The sequence below is a fragment of the Chrysochloris asiatica genome, unplaced genomic scaffold (genome assembly GCF_000296735.1).
Source record: "Chrysochloris asiatica unplaced genomic scaffold, ChrAsi1.0 scaffold00020, whole genome shotgun sequence".
NCBI lineage: Eukaryota > Metazoa > Chordata > Mammalia > Afrosoricida > Chrysochloridae > Chrysochloris > Chrysochloris asiatica.
The window spans coordinates 15,331,159-15,352,029 of NW_006408538.1; the positions used below are offsets into that span (position 1 = coordinate 15,331,159).

The 20,871-nt window shown below is 50.4% G+C and overlaps 1 protein-coding gene across 2 annotated transcripts in view; it reads left to right on the top strand.

Moving 5' to 3' along the window:
• UNC5B (unc-5 homolog B (C. elegans)) overlaps window positions 1–20,871 on the top strand; it is a 103,448-nt gene that overhangs the window by 64,878 nt on the left and 17,699 nt on the right. Inside the window, exons 2-9 of one of the 2 annotated variants that reach the window (XM_006835860.1) lie at window positions 10,106–10,330; window positions 14,467–14,610; window positions 15,013–15,116; window positions 16,860–17,040; window positions 17,641–17,808; window positions 18,468–18,632; window positions 18,788–18,820; window positions 20,577–20,771. In XM_006835860.1, coding sequence (XP_006835923.1) covers window positions 10,106–10,330; window positions 14,467–14,610; window positions 15,013–15,116; window positions 16,860–17,040; window positions 17,641–17,808; window positions 18,468–18,632; window positions 18,788–18,820; window positions 20,577–20,771 — 1,215 coding nt within the window. The remainder of the gene's footprint in view (window positions 1–10,105; window positions 10,331–14,466; window positions 14,611–15,012; window positions 15,117–16,859; window positions 17,041–17,640; window positions 17,809–18,467; window positions 18,633–18,787; window positions 18,821–20,576; window positions 20,772–20,871) is intronic. The other variant, XM_006835861.1, reaches the window with a different exon arrangement.

Here is a 20,871-nt window from a genome sequence, read left to right on the forward strand (position 1 = left end):
TGAGCTTGGGGGTCACAGACCTGACCCTGTCACCCACCTAGGGATAAAGGTCAGCAGTGGGCGAGTAGGACTCCCTAGCAAACTACTGCAGTCTCGTGCTGAGGCCTCCGCCCTGGGCCGCAGGGTCGAAAAGAGGGGACCTGGCTGAACTGGATGCAGTGAATCCCATCCCAGGCGGAGAAATGTGGGGCCCCGAGCCTTTACCCATGGTCCTGCTAATGCTGGACTGTCCTTCTGGGCCCTCCCCTCAGCCCTGAATCACTCATTGTGCAGGACTCCTGTGTTCTAGGCCCTTCTGAGCCTCCAGCTGGGTCTCAGGTGTCAGTAGGCCAAGGAGCATGTGAGTGGGGGCTTCTGGGCTCCCTCTACACAATGTCGCCAGAGCATGAGTCCCTGTTCAGTGCCCTGGGGCCAGGTTTCCTGTCAGGCCTCTGCCTGGACACAGCACTGGCCACTTAGCAAAACACCTTTGATATCCATTTCTCTTTTGACCTTCATAACATCTCCAAGCCAACAAGGGAGCTTGATTACTCCCTTTTTGTGAGGATGGGAAAACTGAGGTCCTGATTGGTAAAGTGACCTTCCCAAGGCCTATGGGAGCAAAACCAGGCCAGTTGTTCAACCATGTGGCCTGCATGTAGGTTCAGGGTTACAGTAAGGGTATCAAACCTCTCTGGCTTCCCCCGTATAACCACTTACAAGCTCCTGCCCAGCAGTCTTTGTATAAGTTCTACGGTTAGTCTACCCCTTCTAACAGGGGAAACAGCTTCTTTACTGATCCGGAAGCCTCTGCCTTCATTTTCAAGACCCCTCTTGTCTGCTCCTGTGTATAAAAATGCTGTGGACTTGAAACTGAAACACCAGTTCCCACTCACAGCAATCCTCCCTAGGTTTTCCGAAAGTAAATCTTCACAGGCTCAGACAACCTCATCTTTCTTCCACAGAGTGGCTGGTGGGTTTGAACCATAAACCTTGTGGTTAACAGTCTAACCCAAGCACTACTAAGGCAAACAAGTCTGTGGGCCCCAAACTCATCTCCATTGATCAAAGCCTGTCCACTTGCCAAGTGGGAGCTATATCTCCACAAAAGGCACTCACTTCCCAGGCTTGGCCTGGGGAGAAGCCTCCAAACTGATATCATCCTGCCATGGGGTAGAGAGGAGTCCCAGAGTAGCTCCAGTGGTTGGGTGTTCAGCTGCTAACCACACAGGGGCACTTTGGAGGGAAAGTCACTGATGAAAACTTTGGAGCTCTACTCTGACACATATGGGAGTGGGTCACATGAGTTGAAATTACTTCATAGTAATGGGATTTTTTTGGTTGGTGGGGTGGAAGCTCCTCTCCTCTCAGAGAATACAGTGCCCCCGTGTCCTGGATGCCATCAACCTGGGGAGGGAGGGGTGGCAGCAACATGAGCGTGGCCTGTTCCCTGCTCTCCAGAAGCAGCCACCAGAATCACTAAGGAGCCTTTGAGCTGTCTGACTCAAAATAAACTTCCCAGAAGTGGAGGTGCCCACAAAGCCAGCCCTGCTCACCTCAGCTCCCTCACTGACACTGGATTGCAAGCAAAATGGAAGTTGTCCGCGAGGAAGCCAGGATGGGCTGAGAGGTGCGGCACTGTTATCTTGTGGAGGGCATTTGAAAGAAAGAAGAAAAGGTCAGGGAGGGCAGGTGGCAGCCTCCAGAGACTTTGCAAAGCTGTCACCAGCAAGAGAAAGTGCACTTGTGTTTGTGTTAGAATTATAGCAGCGAGGGAAACCTCAGGTAGCTCATTTCAGCTGAATATAAGAAAGGCTCTTCTATTAGGTCTGTTCAAAGGAGAACCCAGTTCAGAAGGACAGTGGTGAGCTCCCCGTCACTGGAAGTATGTGAGTGACAGTTGGATGAGTTGTTGGGGGATGTGAGATGAGATGCCCTACAGTCACTTCCAAGCCTGCAAATCTGTCCCAGTGTAATAATAAAGTAGCTGACAAGAGGGGAGCATACAGGCAGGTAGAAAATAAATGGAAATGTGATCTGAAGGTTCAAGGAGTCACAAGAGGCTACACCCAGAGGTTCTAGATGAAGGATTCATTTTGGTCTCAGGCCTGGGGTGGTGGGCTAGGGCATAGTTAGCAATAAATGATTGTTTTCGTCCCTCCCAAGTCTCCACTCAAACTCTGCCTTAGAACCATGGAGTGTGTTGGATTTTTAAGTCCGGAATAGCAATGGCACAAAAGGTGACCCCGTGTTAAGCAAATTTACTTTGTGAAGTCAAAACTATACCCAACATAACATTTTCATATGTTACCAGATTCCCCATGTTGTTGTTGGCTCTGACTCAGAGTGACCGTATGCATAACAGAACCAAACACTGCCTGTGACCTTCTCACAGTTGTTAGGTTTGCACCCACTGTGCCAATCCATCTCCTTGAGGGTCTTCCTCCTTTTTTGTTGACCCTCCGCTTTACCAAACATGATGTCCTTCTCCAGGGATTAGTCCTTCTTGATGATATGTCCGAAGTATGAGAGATGAAGTCTCGCCAGACTTCCAAGGAGCACTTTGGCTGTACTTCTTCCAACACAGATTTGTTTGTTCTTCTGGCAGTCCATGGTACTTTCAATATGCTTCTCCAACTAGACTCAAATGCATCAGTTCTTCTATGGTCTTCCTTACTCATTGTCCCACTTTCACATGTGTATGTTATTGTTAAGTGCCATCAAGTTGGTTCCAACTTGTAGCAATCCTGTATAGGGTTTCCCAGAAGCTGCAGGTAAATTTGAACCTTGACCTTGTAGTTCAAAATGACCTTGAGGTCCAGCACATTATCCTGCAGCGCCACACATACATACACATGAGGCTATTGAAAATACTATGACTTTGGTCAGGTGCACCTTAATCCTCAAACTGACATCTTTGCTCTCAAACGCTTTCAAGAGATCTTGCACACCAGATTTGCCCAGTGTAATTTGTCGTTTGATTTCTTGACTGCTGCTTCCATGTGTGTTGATGGTTGATCTGAGCAAAATGAAGTCTTTGCCAACTTCAATCTTTTCTCCATTTATCTGGATGTTGTGTATTGGTCCAGTGGGGAGGAGTTTTGCTTTCTTTACATTGAGGGACAACTCATACTAAAGTCTGTGGTCTTGGATTGTCATCAGTAAGTATTTGAAGTCCTCTTTGCTTTCAGCAAGCAAGGTTGTATCATCTGCATATAGAAGGTTGGTAGTGAGTCTTCCTCCAGTCCTGATGCCATGTTCTTCTTGATATAATTCAGCTTCTTGGATTATGTACTCGGCATACAGATTGAATAAGTATGTTGAAAGAATACAATCCTGGCGCACACCTTTCTAATTTTAAACCATTCAGTGTTTCCTTGTTCTGTTTAAACAGCTGCCTCTTGGTCTATGTACAGGTTCCTCATGAGAACAATTAAGTGTTCTGGAATACTCATTCTTCACAATGTTACCCATAGCTTGTCATGATCCACAAAATCAAAAGCCTTTGCCTAGTCAATAAAGCACAGGTAAACATCTTTCTGGTATTCTGTGCTTTCAGCTAAGATCCATCTGACATCAGCAATAATACACTTCGTTCTCCCTCCTCTTCCGAATCCAGCTTGAACCTCTGGCAAGTCTTTGTAAATGTACGGTTGCAATCTTTTTTGTGTTTAGTAACATTTTACTTGCATGCGGTATTAATGATATAGCCTGATGATTTCTGCATTCTGTTGAGTCACCTCTCTTTGGAATTGGCTCAAGTACGGATCTCTTTCAGTTAGTTGGCCAAGTAGTTGTCTTCCAAATTTCTTGGCATAGATGAGTGAGTGCCTCCAGTGCTGCATCAGTTTGTTGAAAGACTTCAATTTATGTTCCATCTATTCCCGGAGCCTGGTTCTTTGTCAATGCCTTCAGTGCACCTTGGACTTCCTCCTTTAGTATCATTGGCTCTTGATCATATGCTACCTCTTCAAATGGCAAATGGTTGATCATCGACCACTTCTCTTTGGTACAGTGACTTTATGTATTCCTTCCATCTTCTTTTGATGTTTTTTGCATCATTAAATATTTGGCCTAGAAAATCCTTAAATATTGCAAGGCGATATTCAGTTCTGACAGCTTGAGAATTGTTGAGTGTGTTCTTCCCTTTTGGTTTTCTAACTCCAGGTCTTTGCACATTTCATTATAATTTTTGACTTTGTCTTCTCAGGCTGCCCTTTGAAATTTTCTATTCAGCTCTTTTATCTCCTCATTTCTTTCATTTGCCTTGGCATCTGTATGCTGGAGAGCAAGTTTCAGAGTCTTTTCTGATATACATTTTGGTCTTTTTCTTCTTTATTGTCTTCTTAATGACCTCTTGCTTTCTTCCTATATGATGTTCATGATATCATCCCACTGTTCTTTTGGTCTTTGGTCTTTAGTGTCTGATGCATCAAATCTGTTTTTCAGATGATTTCTAAATTCAGGTGGAATATGTTCAAGGTCGTATTTTGGCTCTTGTGGACATGTTTTAATTTTCTTGAGGTTCAGCCTGAACTTGCATATGAGCATTTGACAGTCTGTTTCCCATTCTGCCCTTGGCCTTAATTTGGCTGATGGTATGGAACTTTTCCACCCTCTCCACAGATGTAATATATTTGATATCTGTGTTTTCCATCTGGTGAGGTCCATGTGTATAGTAATCGTCTATATTATATTTTAAAGGTATTTGCAACAAAGAAGTCATTAGTCTTGCAAAATTCTGTCATGTGATCTCCAGCGTCATTTCTGTCACCAAGGTTACAATCAACACTGCTGGAAGCAGCAGTGAATAAATCAAATGATGTGTTGCATTAGGCAAATATACTGCAAAATACCTGTCTAAAATGTTAAAGAGCAAAGAGGTCAGTTGAGGACTAAGGTGCCCCTGACCCAAGCCATGGTATTTTCAGTCACCTCTTATGCATGTGAAAGTTGGACAGTGAATAAAGAAAATAGAAGAATGGATACATTTGAACTATGTTGTTGGTAAAGAATATTGAAAGTACCATGAACTGTCAAAAGAACAAACAAATCTGTTTTGGAAGAAGTACAGCCAGAAAGCACATTAGAAGTGAGGATGGGAGACTTTGTCGTGCGTACATCGGACATGTTGTAGGAGGAAGTAGTCCTTGAAGAAGGATATGATGCTTGATAAGGTGGAGGGTCAGTGAAAAAGAGAAAGATCCCCCAAAAGATGAGTTGACACAGTGGCAGCAACAATGGGATGGCACAACAATGAGGAAGGCACAAGACTTGTACACAGGGTCACATGAGTCAGAGGTGACTTGATTGCACATAACAACACCTGCAACAACAACCCACAGAGCCTGGCCTAGCTGTCCTAATCAGGAACACCTGCCAAGCCCTGTGCCACCATATCATCTAAGCCAGGGCGGAGGATAAGCTGGGAGTGTCTGTGTGGCAGGGGCAGAGGGCTCAACTCAGCTGCTGCATGACTGTACACAGTGATTTCATTTTCATTTATTGAGCACCCACTGCATGCCAGCCAGTCAGCCAGCCAGAGTCCACCATGTGGCCCTCTAGGGAAGAATCTCATTTCTACCTATAATTCTCCCTCCTTGGACGAGGCTTTCTGCTCCTGGTGTTGCACTGTGAATTAATGTGCTGGACTGCAAGTCAGTGTGAACCACGATCGGCAGTTCAAACTCCCTCGCTGCACCTTGGAAGCCCTATACAGGGTGGCTATGAGTCAGAACAGACTTGACGGCACTTAACAACAATAAAGGTGTACAGCCTTGGAAACCCTATGCAGAGTCGCTATGAGTTGGAACCAACTCCACGGCTTAGCACCACCACCATCATCTCCTGATAGCATCTGCCTCCAGAATAGCCAGAGCTTGGGGACCATGGCAAGGAGGCAACAGAAACATTAAGAACCAAGGAGTCCATCCCAGTGGGGAGGCCCTGAAGGAACCTCTCAGTCGTATGCCAGCTTGAGTCAGCAAAGAGGAACGGGTGGGGGCGCAGGGGCGGGCTATGGAGCTGCTGGAAGTGAGCGCTACTGCGCTGATAGACATCTGATGTTTGCTTTTCTCCGATGCGTGCAACAGAAGAAAACACTCCCTGGTCCTTCCTTCACCATCTTCACAGTTGTTGGTATTTTGTTTTTGTCCATTGTTGCCGCCACTGTGCCAGTCCATTTTGTTAAAAATCTTTCTCTTTTTCACTGACCTTCTACTTTACCAAGCCTGGTGTTCTTCCTCCTGCTAATGACATGTCCTAAGTACACGGGATAAAGTCTCGCCATTCTTGCTTCTAAGGAACATTCTTGATTGTTCTTATTCCAAGATAGATTTGTTCCTTCTTTGGTAGTCCAGTCAATATTCTTCATCAATACCGTAATTCAAAGACACCAATTCTTCTTTGATCTTCGGTATTTATTGTCCGTATTTATTTATTAATTGTCCGTGTTTATTTATTTCACATGCATATAAGTGATTGAAAATGCTGGAGCTTTGAGTCAGGCACACCTTAGTTCTCAAAGTGACATCTTTGCTTTTTAACATTTCAGAGAGACCTTTTGCAAGATTTACCCATCTACACTGATAGGAAACTGATGTTTCCTTGAGTGTTGGTCATGAATCCAAGTAAAATGAAATCCTTGAGCGCGTCAATCTTATCTCTGTTTATCACGATGCCATTTAGTGGTACGATGTGAGCGTTCTTGTTTTATGTTGAGGTGTAATCCACACTGAAGGCTGTAGTTAGTCTGTGATCTTAAACAGTCATAAATATAGTTGGTAGTGCCACAGAGAGCTGGGACAACTTTACCGAGAGCCTGGGGTGGTGCGGCTAGAAAAAGGTACAAGGGTACATGTCTCTTGTACCTAGAGCTCCCCACACCTCCTTTCATTGCCACCTCCCTTGCCCCCCCCCCACCCCCATTTCACAGATGAGGTGCTTGAGGCCACTGTCCAATGGTGTCTGAGTCTAAAGCTGAAGCTCTGCTTTACCGTTCTCTGGGCTAAGACAGAGATGAGATTCTGGTGGTGACCAGGTAGACATGGAGTTTGGCCAACTCTCTGCTGCCCAGATACCCTTCTGATCCCACCCTGTGCTACCGAGAGCAGGGGAGCCCTGGCCTGGCTTTAACTGCTTACCTAGTGGCCATAGACAAATCACTTATCCTGTCTGGATGGTCTTCAGCTTTGAAACAAGAAGCTTGGTCCTGCTTGGCTTTCCGCTTACCTAGTGGCCATAGACAAATCACTTATCTTGTCTGGATGGTCTTCAGCTTTGAAACAAGAAGGTTGGTCCTAGCCCAGCTGGAGAAAGCCCCTATAAACTAGAAGCACAGTCAGTGCCACGTACTATTAGGATTCGAGAGCTTGGGGACATCCGAGTATCGCGGAGCTACGTACGCCAGGCAGTACAGATTCCAGGGCAACATCCCAAACTCTGAAGTCTGTTTCTTGGCTTCAAATCTTTGCTCTGCCTCTTGTTAACTGTGTGACCTTGGGTAAGTTGCTTAACCTCTCTGAACCTTAAAATGGGGCAGTAATACAGCAGACCTTAAAAGATTGTTGCAAGAATCAAGATTTCTTCACTAAGTGAAGTACTGAAATCTGTACCTTCTAGGTAATTCTAGGTAAAGCTCTAGTTCTTATTTTCATATAGCAAAATGGGCCTACGATTTGCTTGTCCCCATGCTAGAGACCCTGTGGGATTATTGTATACAGTCCTCAAGACGGCTCGTGAAAGGAAGGTAGCCTCTCCTGCCCTTTTGTGAGATGAAGCCTCAAGGCTCAAAGTGAAGGGCTCTCGGAGTTGAGGGTCCCACAGCCATGTAGGTGGATCCACACCCCATCTGGCTAGCTTTCCTTTGGCTTCCCCAGGTGCGTCACAATGCCCAGAGCCCAGGGCTGATGAGGAACAAGCCTGCTCTCTCTCTGTGCTCCCAGACACCCCAGTCTCGGCAGGGGCGCCTCCTGTCAGCCATGTTAAGCATCTTGGTTCATTCTGCTCTTGGAAAACTGGGGTTTCTTGGATCTTCTGCCCATAGGGACACACCCAGGGCTACATGTGCCCCACCATGACTCCTGACCTGGAGAACCAGTGCAAGATCCCAACTGCCATGTAGGACTTCTAGGACCTCAGCCTTGCTGAGGCTCGGGGTGGGAGGGGCGGGGGTGGGGGGACAGCATCCTCACCTCCTGCAGTTTAATTCCCTATTTCCTCTGGAACAGTTAGCAGAGGAGGATGCCCCCCCCCCCATTGTCTGTCCCCATCTGCCCCATAGCTTGGCAATGGAAAGTCAATTTTCCTAAGTGGACTCTGTGAGGCCTGGCCAACCTGGCCCTCCCTTTGGTACTAATTAGCCCCTACCCCACCCCCACTTCCTGTTTGTCTCACCTCTGAGAGACCTTTCCAGGGGGCACACAGACCCTGGTTTCCATTTGACCCCTTTGTTGTTGTCAATTGCTGTCCAGTCTCTGTTCCAACTCATAGTGACCCTGTATAGGGTTTCCAAGGAGTTTGAATCATCAACCTTGCAGCTCAAGCTGACCTTGTGGCCTAGGGTACTATCCTAGGGCACCACACCAGGACTCCGTTACAGACAGGGCATCAAAAAAAGATTCTTTTTGAAACAGACATCTTACTTTGATTTCAAGGACCTTCTCTCTTTTCCAGTAAAAGCCTGAGCCAAACTGTGGACTTGTGCTTTTACCAGGAAAGGCAAACTACTCCACAACATTGTCACTCTGCCCTTTCCAGCTCATTACCTCACAATCCAAGGAAGACTGTGTGCTTTCTTTAATTTTTATTTCTAGAGGTCTCACAGGTACAACCATGCAAAAGGCCACATTTTCTGAAGGCCACTTTTATAGTGCTAACTTGATAACCTTTGCATGCTTTGTCACCGTGGGAAATGTGAGTGCCGTATTTGTTGTTGTTGTTGGGGACTATCTAGTAGACTGAGACCCCCCCCCAACTGTGCAGAGTAGAACTGCTTCAGAGGGGTTTCAGTTGTGACCTTTTAGAAACAGATCACCCAGGAAACTCTGGGTGGGTTGGAACAACCAACCCATCAGCTAGTATTTGAATACTTAACTGTTGCCACCCAGGGACCCCACCGTTAACTTTAGGTTTCTCTAAAATCTCCAGTGCTCCGAACTTTTCTGTTTGTTTGTTTCTGTTGCAAGGAATTGCTTACTCCCCCAATAAGCAAATTGTTTGTTAATTTCCAGAGCTGTCAAATATTGTGTTATTGTTTTGAGCTAATCCACAGGGGTTTATTTCTTAACAATTTTAACTAGCCTACTTGGAGCCGCTTGTTTTTAAAAATAAAATAATGCAAATAAATAAATAAATAAATAAAAATAAAAATAATGCTTCTGCACGCTTACAGATTAACTGCTCAAAATAAACCCTATGTATTAATTTCTTTGGATTTTGATGTGGGGTGTTTGGGGGGGTGGGTTCCTCGAGACAGAGCCTCTCTGTGTTCCCATCCCATAAAGTTTCCTTGTGTGGATTTACCTAAGACTGGAAGAGTCAAGAGATAGATCAGCCTCCAACTGGGCTGGGCGGCTCAGGGGGAGTAGCTGGGAAGGTGGTCCCCATGTCTTAGCTGTTTCCTTCACCATTCCTTGAGGCTCTCAGGAGGAAGGAGCCTGTAAAGGGTAGGGGTGGAGTGAGGCAAGTGGTTGGTTCCACTGCCCCTTCACCCCTACCCTTATCCCATGCCCCTGCAAGTGGGCTGGTCTGTCTCTCTGTCTGCCCGCCTGGCTGGCTGAGTCTGCAAAGGGCAGCTGTGGCTTCGGGGCAGAGCTGGCCTGGTTTCCAGCCCAACGTGCACCATGGTTTCATGGTGGGAAACCAGAGCAAGGCTGGGCAGGGCCACGGCAGGGACTTTGGGGGGAGAACCAGAGAGGCGTCCTTGCTCTGCCAGATATTCTCATCTCTAGAGACCGTACTCATGTCTCATGTGTAAAGAAGTAAAAATCCTGGCACCACAGAGGACGGCTGAGGCCAGGCGTGGCGGGTCCCAGGGAGCAGCTCTGCTGGCCTGGCCCGCACCCTGTGCCTACTTGCTCTACATTGGGCCCCCCACCAAGTCTCACGGAACCCCTGTTTCCCACAGGCACTGATTCTGGCAGCGAGGTGCTCCCTGACTCCTTCCCGTCAGCACCGGCCGAGCCCCTGCCCCACTTCCTCCTGGAGCCTCAGGACGCCTACATCGTGAAGAACAAGCCTGTGGAACTGCGCTGCAGGGCCTTCCCGGCCACACAGATCTACTTCAAGTGCAACGGCGAATGGGTTAGCCAGAATGACCACATCACACAGGAGGGGCTGGACGAGGCCACAGGTGAGCCCACCTGCTCAACTGGGCACTCAGGCCCAGCCGGGACTTACAGCTCCCCAGCCATGTTTTCTCCTCTAGGGTTCACAGTGTCTTCTGCCTTGGTGGCCCATGTGTGACTCTAGTAAAGCACATGGAATCCCTTGCTGAGTGCTCGTCCCCTTTTCCATTTTCTTTTCATCCTTCTGCTCACCTTGAGGAACAAGTTCTTTCCAGGCTCTGGGAGTCTCTAACCTTCTCACAAAACCTCAGCAAAGAAGACAGCAGACCTCTCTTCACAGCCCACACCTAGTTAGTAGCCCCTAACCAGGATCCAACACTATTGTTATTTTTATAATTCCCTTCTATTTGTGGAAATGAAACTGTTTTCCGTTCACAATAATAATGAGACATTTCCTATATAAAAATAAATTGTTTTAAGTTTTATAAAAGTTAAATACTATTGAGCGCTAGAGAGGATGTTACTAGACTGTGGAAATGGGAAGGAGGGGTAGGTCTCAGTTCTTCTTTGTGTGTGACAATGGGAACAAACAAATTTCCAGATTCTGGGCACCAGCTTTAGAAGAAGGCTTTCGCTCTCTGTCGGCTGTGGAGAAAGGTCTTTGACTCTTTTGTATTACTTCTCCTTCCTGTGACTTGTCACCTCTTTCATCTTTGCTCAGCTCACTTGTTTAATCTCTTTTATAACTGGTGTGGTGCTGTAGGATAAGCACTGGTCTGCTAACCACAAGGTTGGTGGCTCAAACCCACCAGTCACTCTCTGGAAACACTACACATGGTCGCTATGAGTCAGAACCAATTCAGTAGCACTTAACAACAATGTATCTCAAAAGAGATTGACTCAAGAAACACCCCCAACACTAATCCTGCCTCATTCACAGAAAAACGCAGCCCACTCCCATATGGGGTTTTAACCACGACATGGTGGTGGTACCTCCCAGGAGTTCTGACTCATAGCAACCCTGTATAGGGTTTCTGAGGTGGGTCTGAACTGCCGGCCTTATAGTTAACAGCCCAGTACTTACCCTACTATGCCACACCAGGACTTCAGCCACAGGCATAGAGGTTAGGATTTACAACACGTAAAGTCAGATCTGACTCATGGCAACCCTGTATGGGGTTTCCAAGGAGTGGCTGGTGGGTTTGAACTGCTTTGTGGTTACCAGTCCGGTAGTCATCGTACAGGACCCCACACATATTATGTTGTTGTGAGTGCTGTTAAGTTGGTTCCAACTTATAGTGACCCTGTAAAGGGTTTCTGAGGAGTGACTGGTAGGTTTGAACCACCAACTTTGTGATTCAAATCGACCTTGTGGTCCAGTGCATTGTCCTGAAGCACCACACCAGGACATATTTTAGGGGAACACAATTCAACCCATAACAAGGTATAAGGACCCTTCCTTTTGTGAGGTGAGGGGGTAGCACCTGCCCATGGTGACTTGAGTATGCAGGAGAGGCTTGTGTGCCACCAGGTCTTTTGTACTGGGCAGGAAGCCCCAGGTGCAGAAAGCCTTTCCCAGGGCTTAGGACAGTAGGTGGGCCACCTGTTACTTGTCCCTTGACAGGGCCAGCAGATGAGATGCTCCAGTTGATCTTCAGATTTAGGGTGGACCCGCACACCCCAGTGGTCTTCCTTCTTCTTTGTGGCACTTAGTTTTTACTGTCTCTTCACTTGTTCCTTATCCTGATCCATTTTTTCATCCTTCCTTCTGCCTTGGCCCGCCTCGTCCTTCTAATCCCTCTGTGTGTGTGTCTGTCTGTCTGTCTTCCCCCAGGCATTTTTCTTCCTGCCTTTCCCACTCTCATTTTCTCCTTTCTCACTCTCTTTTTCCCTCCTTCATTTATTCTTCCTTTCTGCATTTTCACCCTTTGTCACCCTTCCGGCTTGGAACTGAACTCAGGAGAGAAAAAGAGTCATAGATGTCAGACTAGCCACGCTTGAAATCAAACTACAGTTGCCCCCTCTCTCTGGCTGTGTTGCCTTGGGGGAGTTACTTGACCTCTCTGAACTCAAGTCCTCTATTTGTAGACTAGGCAGGCTGGAGCCAGGGGGTGCACTACAGGCCTGAGCACTGTTCAGTAAACGCTTACCTTCTCCATCCTCTTTCTGGATTTTTCTGAGTCTCCACCAGCTTTAAAGGCAGAGTGAGGGGACAGTATGCCCTGCTGGGGCCCATCCCCGCCCTGCGATTATTGTTAATGGTTACTTCTCTGTCACCAGCACACAGGCCTTGCCAGCCTGAGAAATTGGGGCACTGTTGTCCCCATTTGCTGCCAACCATGGACAATTGCTCTGCGGGCTACTCGCTTGGCAGCAGTGGGGCAGACTGGGCTCTGACTTCAGGAGACTCAGGATGGGCCCCACAGACCAGCTCCTGCCAGGTCTGAGACAGATGGCCCCACCTCCCTGCTACTCAGCTGCCAGGCTAGCTAGGTTTGGGAGACCAAAGTCTTCTAGTTTCATCCTCTCTGCATCTCCTGGCTGTTGGTGTCCAGTGACAAGATTTTTCTGGGTGATGGTCTCCCCTTGCCCAGCTGGTTGGCTGCATGGATGAACAACTTTAAAAGGACCACTTTTCCAGGCCCACAGCCTAGAAGTAAGGCAGGGAACCCTGCTGCCGTGTCCCAGCTGAGGTTGCATCAACAGTGTGAGTGGGTGGAGTTGCCACCCCGGAAGCAGTGTTCTGGGGTGCTCCTCTGAGCTTTCCTAATAGACTCTGACCACCAGAATCGGGTTCTCCTCATGGTCTGGGTGTGCAGGAGAATTGAAGCAGTGGTTTCACTGGGCCTCATGGCTGAGGGGACAGCGCTCAACCAGGAAGATACCAGAGAGCTGATCTCAGCTTTGTTGGGAACTTGCTGTGGGAACAGTAGGCCCATCACCTGCCCTCTCATGGCCTCTGGTTCTCCAGATGTAAAAGGAAGAGGATGGATAAGTCCAGATGACCTGTCCAGGTAGTTTTGTGTCTGGCCCAAGTTGGGTGAAGTGACAGACAGAGTAATTACCATGACTTCGAGGTCACCCTGAGTGTTTTGTTATGATGATGGAACTAAGGCTCAGAGAGGCTAAGTCACTTAGCAAAGGTCACACAGCTGGGGAGTAGGGTGGTGGCAAGATTCAAACTTGTCTATAGCCATTCAGCCCTATGCTTAACCACCACACCACGGTACTGCATCTTGTGCAATCCACAGTTCTCCCCTCAAGGGACTTATTGGGATGAGATGGGACAATTCATAGCAAGGAGAAGCAGATTTGGGAACCCTGAGGCAGGTGAGGCCAGCAGTAAGGGGGGACTTCCTGGAGGAGGAGGCCTCAAGCCCCCCCCCCAAACTTCAATGAGGAGCTTTTGATAGCTGCTCTAATCTAGGAGAGCTGACTCCTTTTCTGAGCAGAGAGGACTTAGTGGAAGCAGAGGGTTAGGAGAGGGGAGTGAAGGATCCGATGGCTCAGGGAGACTGCATAGGCTGGAGCCACTGGTCTCACGCCTCTAATGTACTTTCTGTTACTGAGCCCCTTTTCTGGGCCAGGCCCTGGGCCCCGACAATGAATTGGGGCCCTATCTTATTCCCCTGCAGGAGCTAAGCAGTAAACACATTAACCCGTAAATAAGCATGATGGTCCCCTAGTGGTCAGTGCTGTGAGGAAATCCAGTTGAGTGGCTGAAGGACAGTTGTCGTGCTCAAGTGTAAACTCAGGAGTACAGTTGTTAAGTAGTGAGTAAGATCAGAGCAGACCTCCCACTAGAAGAGGGGCCCAGCTGAGAGCTGAGGGGTGACCCCCGGAGCTCACTGGTCATAGAGGGGCCTGCCAGGGTGAGGGACTGGGAGCTGGCCACTGAGGTCACATAGGGTCAGGTAGCGGTGCAGGATGTCTGCACTCGGAACTTGCACCCAGGATGGAGGCTGTGCAGGGTCTGGGCTCTGCTGAGAGCACAGCAGACTGAATGCCCCTGTGTGGTTGCAGGGTGGATAAAGGTCAGTGCTTGCATTTGCAAGCCATTGTGATGCCCAGAGCTATCAGAGGTGAGAGAAATGATGGTCATTCAGGAGAGAGACTTTGGCAACAGGGCCAAGAGGTCTTGGGGTGGAGGGAGAGTCATGGTCTCTGGCCTGCCCCTGATAGTTTCTCTGCCCCCCTTCAGGTCTGAGGCTGCGAGAGGTGCAGATCGAAGTGTCTCGGCAGCAGGTGGAGGAGCTGTTTGGGCTGGAGGATTACTGGTGCCAGTGTGTGGCCTGGAGCTCTGCAGGCACCACCAAGAGTCACAGAGCCTACGTCCGCATCGCCTGTATGACCCACACTCCCTTCCCCCAGCCAGCCCCCCATTTCCTTAGGAACCTGGAGAAGGGATTCCACAACAATGGGAGCCTCCTCGGCCTCCCTAGCTTAGGTGACCCCACAGATAACTCAGACACCTGTTGCTAGGCCAGAAGGCACCTCAAGCCCCAGGCCACCTCTGGCCTCAGGATTTCTAAGCACCCCTCATTCACCCACTTCTGTTTATCTTTATCCGTAGTACTAGGACTCTGTGTTAGGGAGGGAACTCTGTTCCCCCAACTCCTCTGGAGGAGAGGAAAGGTCCCAGATACAGACCAGGCGTTCCCTGGTGCACACTGCCATCTAGTGGTTAGAGGGGTACTGCAGTCTCCACTGCCTGGCTGACTGCCCGGGACATTGTCCCTTCTTCCAGACCTGCGCAAGAACTTTGACCAGGAGCCTCTGGGGAAGGAGGTACCCCTGGACCATGAGCTTCTCCTGCAGTGCCGCCCTCCAGAGGGGGTGCCGGTGGCTGAGGTGAGGGGGATGTGGGGGCTGTTGGGCATGGAGTTAGCCCTGGTACTGGGAATCAAGGTTAGGACCTTTGCAGAGCATACATGTCAGGTCCCGGCAGAAACAGGACAGAGCTGGGCAGGAAGCCCTGGGACTCCTCAGTCAGCCCATGCTCAGTGTTCTGCAAAGGAAATGCCCGTGGACTGCCTGCCCACCCACAACCCCAGGCCTCAGCTTTATAGATGCCAAAAACCAAACCCACTGCCCTTGAGTTGATTATGACTCATAGTTGACCCTGCACAGGGTTTCCAGGGTTGTAAAGATTTATAGGAGTAGCCTGCCTCTTCTCTCTTCAGAGGAGCAGCTGGTGGGTGTGACCTGCCAACCTTCAGGTAAGCAATGCCTAACCCACAGTGCCACCAGGACTCCCTTTATGGAAGCCAGAGGAGTTCATAATGTGTGTGGCCTCATCCATGAGCTAACCATGCCCCTTCCCCATGGGTACTTGCCCCTCCCTCCCGTCCCTCACCCCTACTCACATTCCGGACATACGCCCTCTCTCCACTTATGGCCCTGCACTGTGAACCCAGGGACTCAAAACCCTCTGGAATGGGGCCTTGGGCTTCAGCATGGGAGCCTTCTTCGTCTGGAAACTGGGCTCAGGCAGGCGCTTTATAATCTCTGCCTCTCTGGCCAGGATTTGTTCCACAGCAGTCCTGTAGGGTGGTTGGGAAAAGAAACAGGGCGAGGTGGCCACTTGGGGCAGCCCATCTAGAAGGTGGCAGAGGTGGGGCTTGAACCCATACTGAGCTAGTACTGACCATGAGCCAGGCACTTCCTGTTGTCCGCATTTTCCATATCCTGCCTCCTCCCATCTTCCTGACCTCAGGGTCTGCTGGTGTTAAATGCTTTGGCGGCAGTTCCAACTCATAGAGACCCTGTATATTATTTCTGAGGCTGTAAATCTTTGCAGGAGTAAAAAGGCTCATCTTTCTCCCATGAAGCAGCTGGTGGACTTGAACCGCCAACCTTGTGGTTCAAAGCCCAGTGCTGTTCCTCTAGAGCCACCATGTTTTCACCCTTAAAAGTTGTTGTGATGTGCCGTAGAGTCAGTTCTAATTCATAATGACCCTGTATAGGGTTTCCAAGGATTGACTGGTGGGCTTGAACTGCCAACCTTGTGGTACAAAACCCAGTGCTGTTCCTCTAGAGCCACCATGTTTTCACCCTTAGAAGTTGTTGTGATGTGCCGTAGAGTCAGTTCTGATTCATAATGACCCCGTATAGGGTTTCCAAGGATTGACTGGTGGGCTTGAACTGCCAACCTTGTGGTACAAAACCCAGTGCTTATCCTACAAGGCCACACCAGGACGCTGCCCTCTGGGGTTGTTGTTGTTGTTAAGTTCTGTCGAGTCGATTCCAACCGTTAGCGACCCTGTATAGGGTTTCCAAGGAGGAGCTGGTGAACTTGTTGCAGTTCAGATGGCTTTGCAGTCTGGTGCATTAACACACAGCGCCACTCTGGGGTAGATGTCCTTAAATTCCCATTTTACAGTGGGTAAAATTGAGGCTCTTTGCAGTTAAGTCACTTCTCCAGTGGTACAGCTGGCCAACAGATGGGGTCAGGTCAGCACAGTGTCCTGCTCAGCGCAGCATCTACCTCACTGCATCAATATGGGTAGATGAGGACAGAAATGCTGCCCGCCCCTCCCCAGGGTAAGCAGGCACGGGGCCTTTACCATGTTCCTCCCAACCCCACTCCTGCAGGTGGAATGGCTGAAGAATGAGGATGTCATCGATCCCACTCAGGACACCAACTTCCTGCTCACCATCGACCACAACCTCATCATCCGCCAGGCCCGCCTCTCAGATACAGCCAACTACACCTGTGTGGCCAAGAACATCGTGGCCAAGCGCCGGAGCACCACCGCCACTGTCATCGTCTATGGTGAGGGAGGCTTGGGGTGGGTGTGCAGGCCCTGCCCTGGGAGAGGAAGGAGTCCTGACCACCTGGTGAACAGGTGGGAAATTGAGGCCCATAGAGGAGAGGTGACTTAACCAAGAACACTCCCGTCTCCTCTGGGCTCCCCTTGCCTACTTCTGAAGGAGAAACCTCATTCACCTGGAGGAGGGGACTGGACTGGGACAGGGCCCGCCTATTCTAGCAGAGTTGGGGGCAGCTGCCTGGCCTGTTAAGCTGTTCCCTCCTATCCCCTTGGGCCCCTTGGGCAGAGGGGTACAGCCAAACCTGAGATGACTTTAGACAATGATCACCCCAGTCACTGACCCCTCATAATTCATAGGGTGACCTTAGGTGAGTGTCAGACCCTCCCTGTGCCTCAATTTGCCATTTTGCAGTGGGGACGGGATAGTCAGTACCTTCGGAGTTCCGATCTCTGGGTGTGAGTCCCCAGCCCTGCAGGCAGGAGGGTTCTCACCCAGCAGTGTCAGGCCTGAGGGGACAGGGAGGCTCATCAGGGCACCTGGGGACAGGCGTTGAGGGTACCAGGCTAGGCCAGCAGGTAACAGCTGCTTGCTACCCCTGCAGTGGATGGTGGCTGGTCCAGCTGGGCGGAGTGGTCACCCTGCTCCAACCGCTGTGGTCGAGGTTGGCAGAAGCGCACACGGACCTGCACCAACCCCGCCCCACTCAATGGAGGAGCCTTCTGTGAGGGTCAGGCCTTCCAGAAGACCGCCTGCACCACAGTGTGCCCAGGTCAGCGTGAATGACCAGGTGGCACCTGCCTACACCCAGCCCCACTCCAACCCCATGCCTGCCTTCCCTTTTGTTGGTCAGTCAGGATGTCAGTCCCTCCCTATCATCCAGGGCTCCTAAGCTGGCTGACTGGTTGTCACGGTATCTGACTTCTTGTTCAGCCCTGACCCCAACTCAGGCCCTGCCCACCAGGCCCAGGATTCTCAGTGGCAGGGCCAAGACCAGGATCCCACAATTGCCCAGGGCCAAGGGGGAGCCTGTCCTCTTACATAGAGCTATTAAGACACCATGGCCAGTGGGCCCCAGCCCTGAAATCCTCTCCTCTCTTTTTGTCTTCATCTCACTCTGTGTCTTCCGCTTGTCTGTCCTTGGCCATCTGACTGTGTTTGTATGAATGATTTGGCGTTTTCCCACCCTGGGTGTGCACTCGTGCACCGGCCTGTCTGGATGTGCGTCTGTCTGTACTGTGTCCCCAATGTGGGTGTGTGTTGGTGTGGGATTGTGTTGCTGCGCTGTGGATTTCTCTGGATGGTGTCCGTGTGTCTGTGGTTTGTTTGTATATGTGTTGATGCACCACTGCCTTCTGCCTGCATGGCTCACCGTGTACACGCCTCTGTGTGCTACGTATGTCCCTGCGTGTGGTGCCGTGGCTCCTACAGTGGACGGGGCGTGGACCGAGTGGAGCAAGTGGTCAGCCTGCAGCACTGAGTGTGCCCACTGGCGCAGCCGGGAGTGCATGGCACCCCCACCCCAGAACGGAGGACGCGACTGCAGCGGGACGCTGCTCGACTCCAAGAACTGTACTGACGGGCTCTGCGTGCAGAGTGAGTTCCCGGGAGGGGGCCTTGGGAGGTCTAGAGCCCACCTAGGGGCCTCTGCCTGCCCACCACAGTGGCCATCACACCCGCATCATTTCACCATCATCTGCTCTGCCACCTGTCACCTGTGTCATTGTCTTTCCCTTTATTTCCCCCGACAGACAAGAAAACTCTAAGCGACCCCAAAAGCCACCGTAAGTTCCATTTCATCGTTGTTGTCTTTCCTCCGTGGGACCCCGGGTTTTACATGGTGTGAGGCATAGGCAGGCAGAGCCATGGGCACCCCCATACTACCCACCACATTTGGGGTTTTCAGCACCCAATGCTGCTTGTGCCCAGACTCTCTACCACCAGCAGATAGACAGACTCCCAGCTGGTGGACCCCTGGGCATCATCGTGACCCTGCCCTTACAGTCTCAGAGAGGCCAAGGGACAGATCTGGGGATTGACCTAGGAATTAGCAAAACTAGGATTTGAACCCAAATATTTTTATGATCAATCTGCTGCTATTAACCTTGTCCCCTTGGCTTTGCTGTGTGGGACAGTTCCGGGATCCAGTCCACTTCTGTTCACCCCCAGCACCCCTCCCTAGACCTCAGCAGCTGAGAGAAAACACTCCCCACCCCCCGCCACACTCTCTGTGCCTTCCATCCTCTAAGGGGCTCGTCCTCCAAGCCCTACAGTAATACCAGCTCAGTAAAGTGCCATCAGCAGGTTGGCCTGGGGTAATTAAACTACAATTTCCAAATAATTCTGGACTCATAAAACCAACACTGAGGGGCCAGGCTGGTAACTAATGAGATTGTGAATCACTAGGCAAGTGGCCCCGGTGGTAGAGAGGAAATCACCCAGAGAGGTGGGCGCCTGGCCCTGAGTGGACTTCTCTGGACTCCCCTGGGCATCAGGGTCCTCTGGTAGAAGCCATGCCCAGGCCTTGCTGGGTGGCTCCCACTAACCCCAAGACAGGGGAGCTGGGAAGGGAGTCCATGGCAGTCTGTCCTTCAGGACTTCCAGGGAAGGGAGAGGGTGGACAGATGCTCCCTGGAGCTCCCAGAAGAAATAGAAGGCAGAGCAGCCTGCTGTTTCCTCCCAGAGGTCATACTGGCAGTTACCTTGGCTCTGCCAGAGCCTTTCAGCATAGTAGCTGCTCATCCTATGGGACTATTTCAGTGATTTTAAATGAAATCAATAAACCTAAAACTTCAGCTCTTCTGCCGTACCAGCCACATTCTGGTGGCTCAACAGCCACATGTGGACAGACACGGAGACCCTACCTTGCTGACCCCGGGACCTTCCTGGCCAGCCATCAGTGGTTGTGTCTCAACCGTGTGCCGTACCCTGCCCTATGCTGGATGCCCTCCACCCAGCAGCCTGCCTGGGGTGGGAAGTGCAGTCGGGCCCCCACTCTTCCCGCCCCCCCCTCCACCTCCTCTCTGTCATCACTGCTATGCATCTCATTCCACGCTTCCTGCCCCCTCTCCTCCTCCATGTCCCACCCCAGTGCCTGGAATGGAAGCAGACCTCAGAACAGCCATTGGCAAGGATTTCTGGGTGCTAGGGTTTTTGTCCTGTGGAAATGGCTGCAGGCTAGGAATGAGGCTGCCCAGGTACAACTGGGGCTCTGACAGGACAAGCCCTGTGGGAGTTTGAGCACAGATTCCGATCTCAGCAGGGAGCAGGGCGTTAACTCATGTGAATGTATGCATCATACAGGCCTTCGTTTGGCTCTAGTTGCCACACTGGGAGGTTTTGAGATCATTTCACTGACAAGGAGACTGAAAGAGTGCTTACTGCTTGGTTGAGGTCACCCTGCCTGTCATGGTAGGGCTCAGATACGGAACCCAGCTCTGTGCTCTGTTTGTTCAGTGAGCACCATCTGTTCTAAATACTCAGTGTCTACTAGCTCCTCCCCCAGGGCCTGCCCCTCACGTACCTCTCCTGTCCCTGCAGTCCTGGAGGCCTCCGGGGATGTGGCGCTGTACGCGGGCCTCGTGGTGTCCATCTTTGTGGTCCTGGTGGTCGTCTTGGTGGTGGGGGTAGTAGTGTACCGACGCAGCTGCCGCGACTTCGACACCGACATCACTGACTCGTCCGCTGCCCTCACTGGTGGCTTCCACCCCGTCAACTTCAAGACTGCGAGACCCAGTAAGCACCAAGGATGCCTGGAGGGCAGAGGGTCACTCAGAGGGACATGGCAGCCAGCCACACCAGAGCTGGGGCTCCAGACTGCCTCCTGGTTAGACTA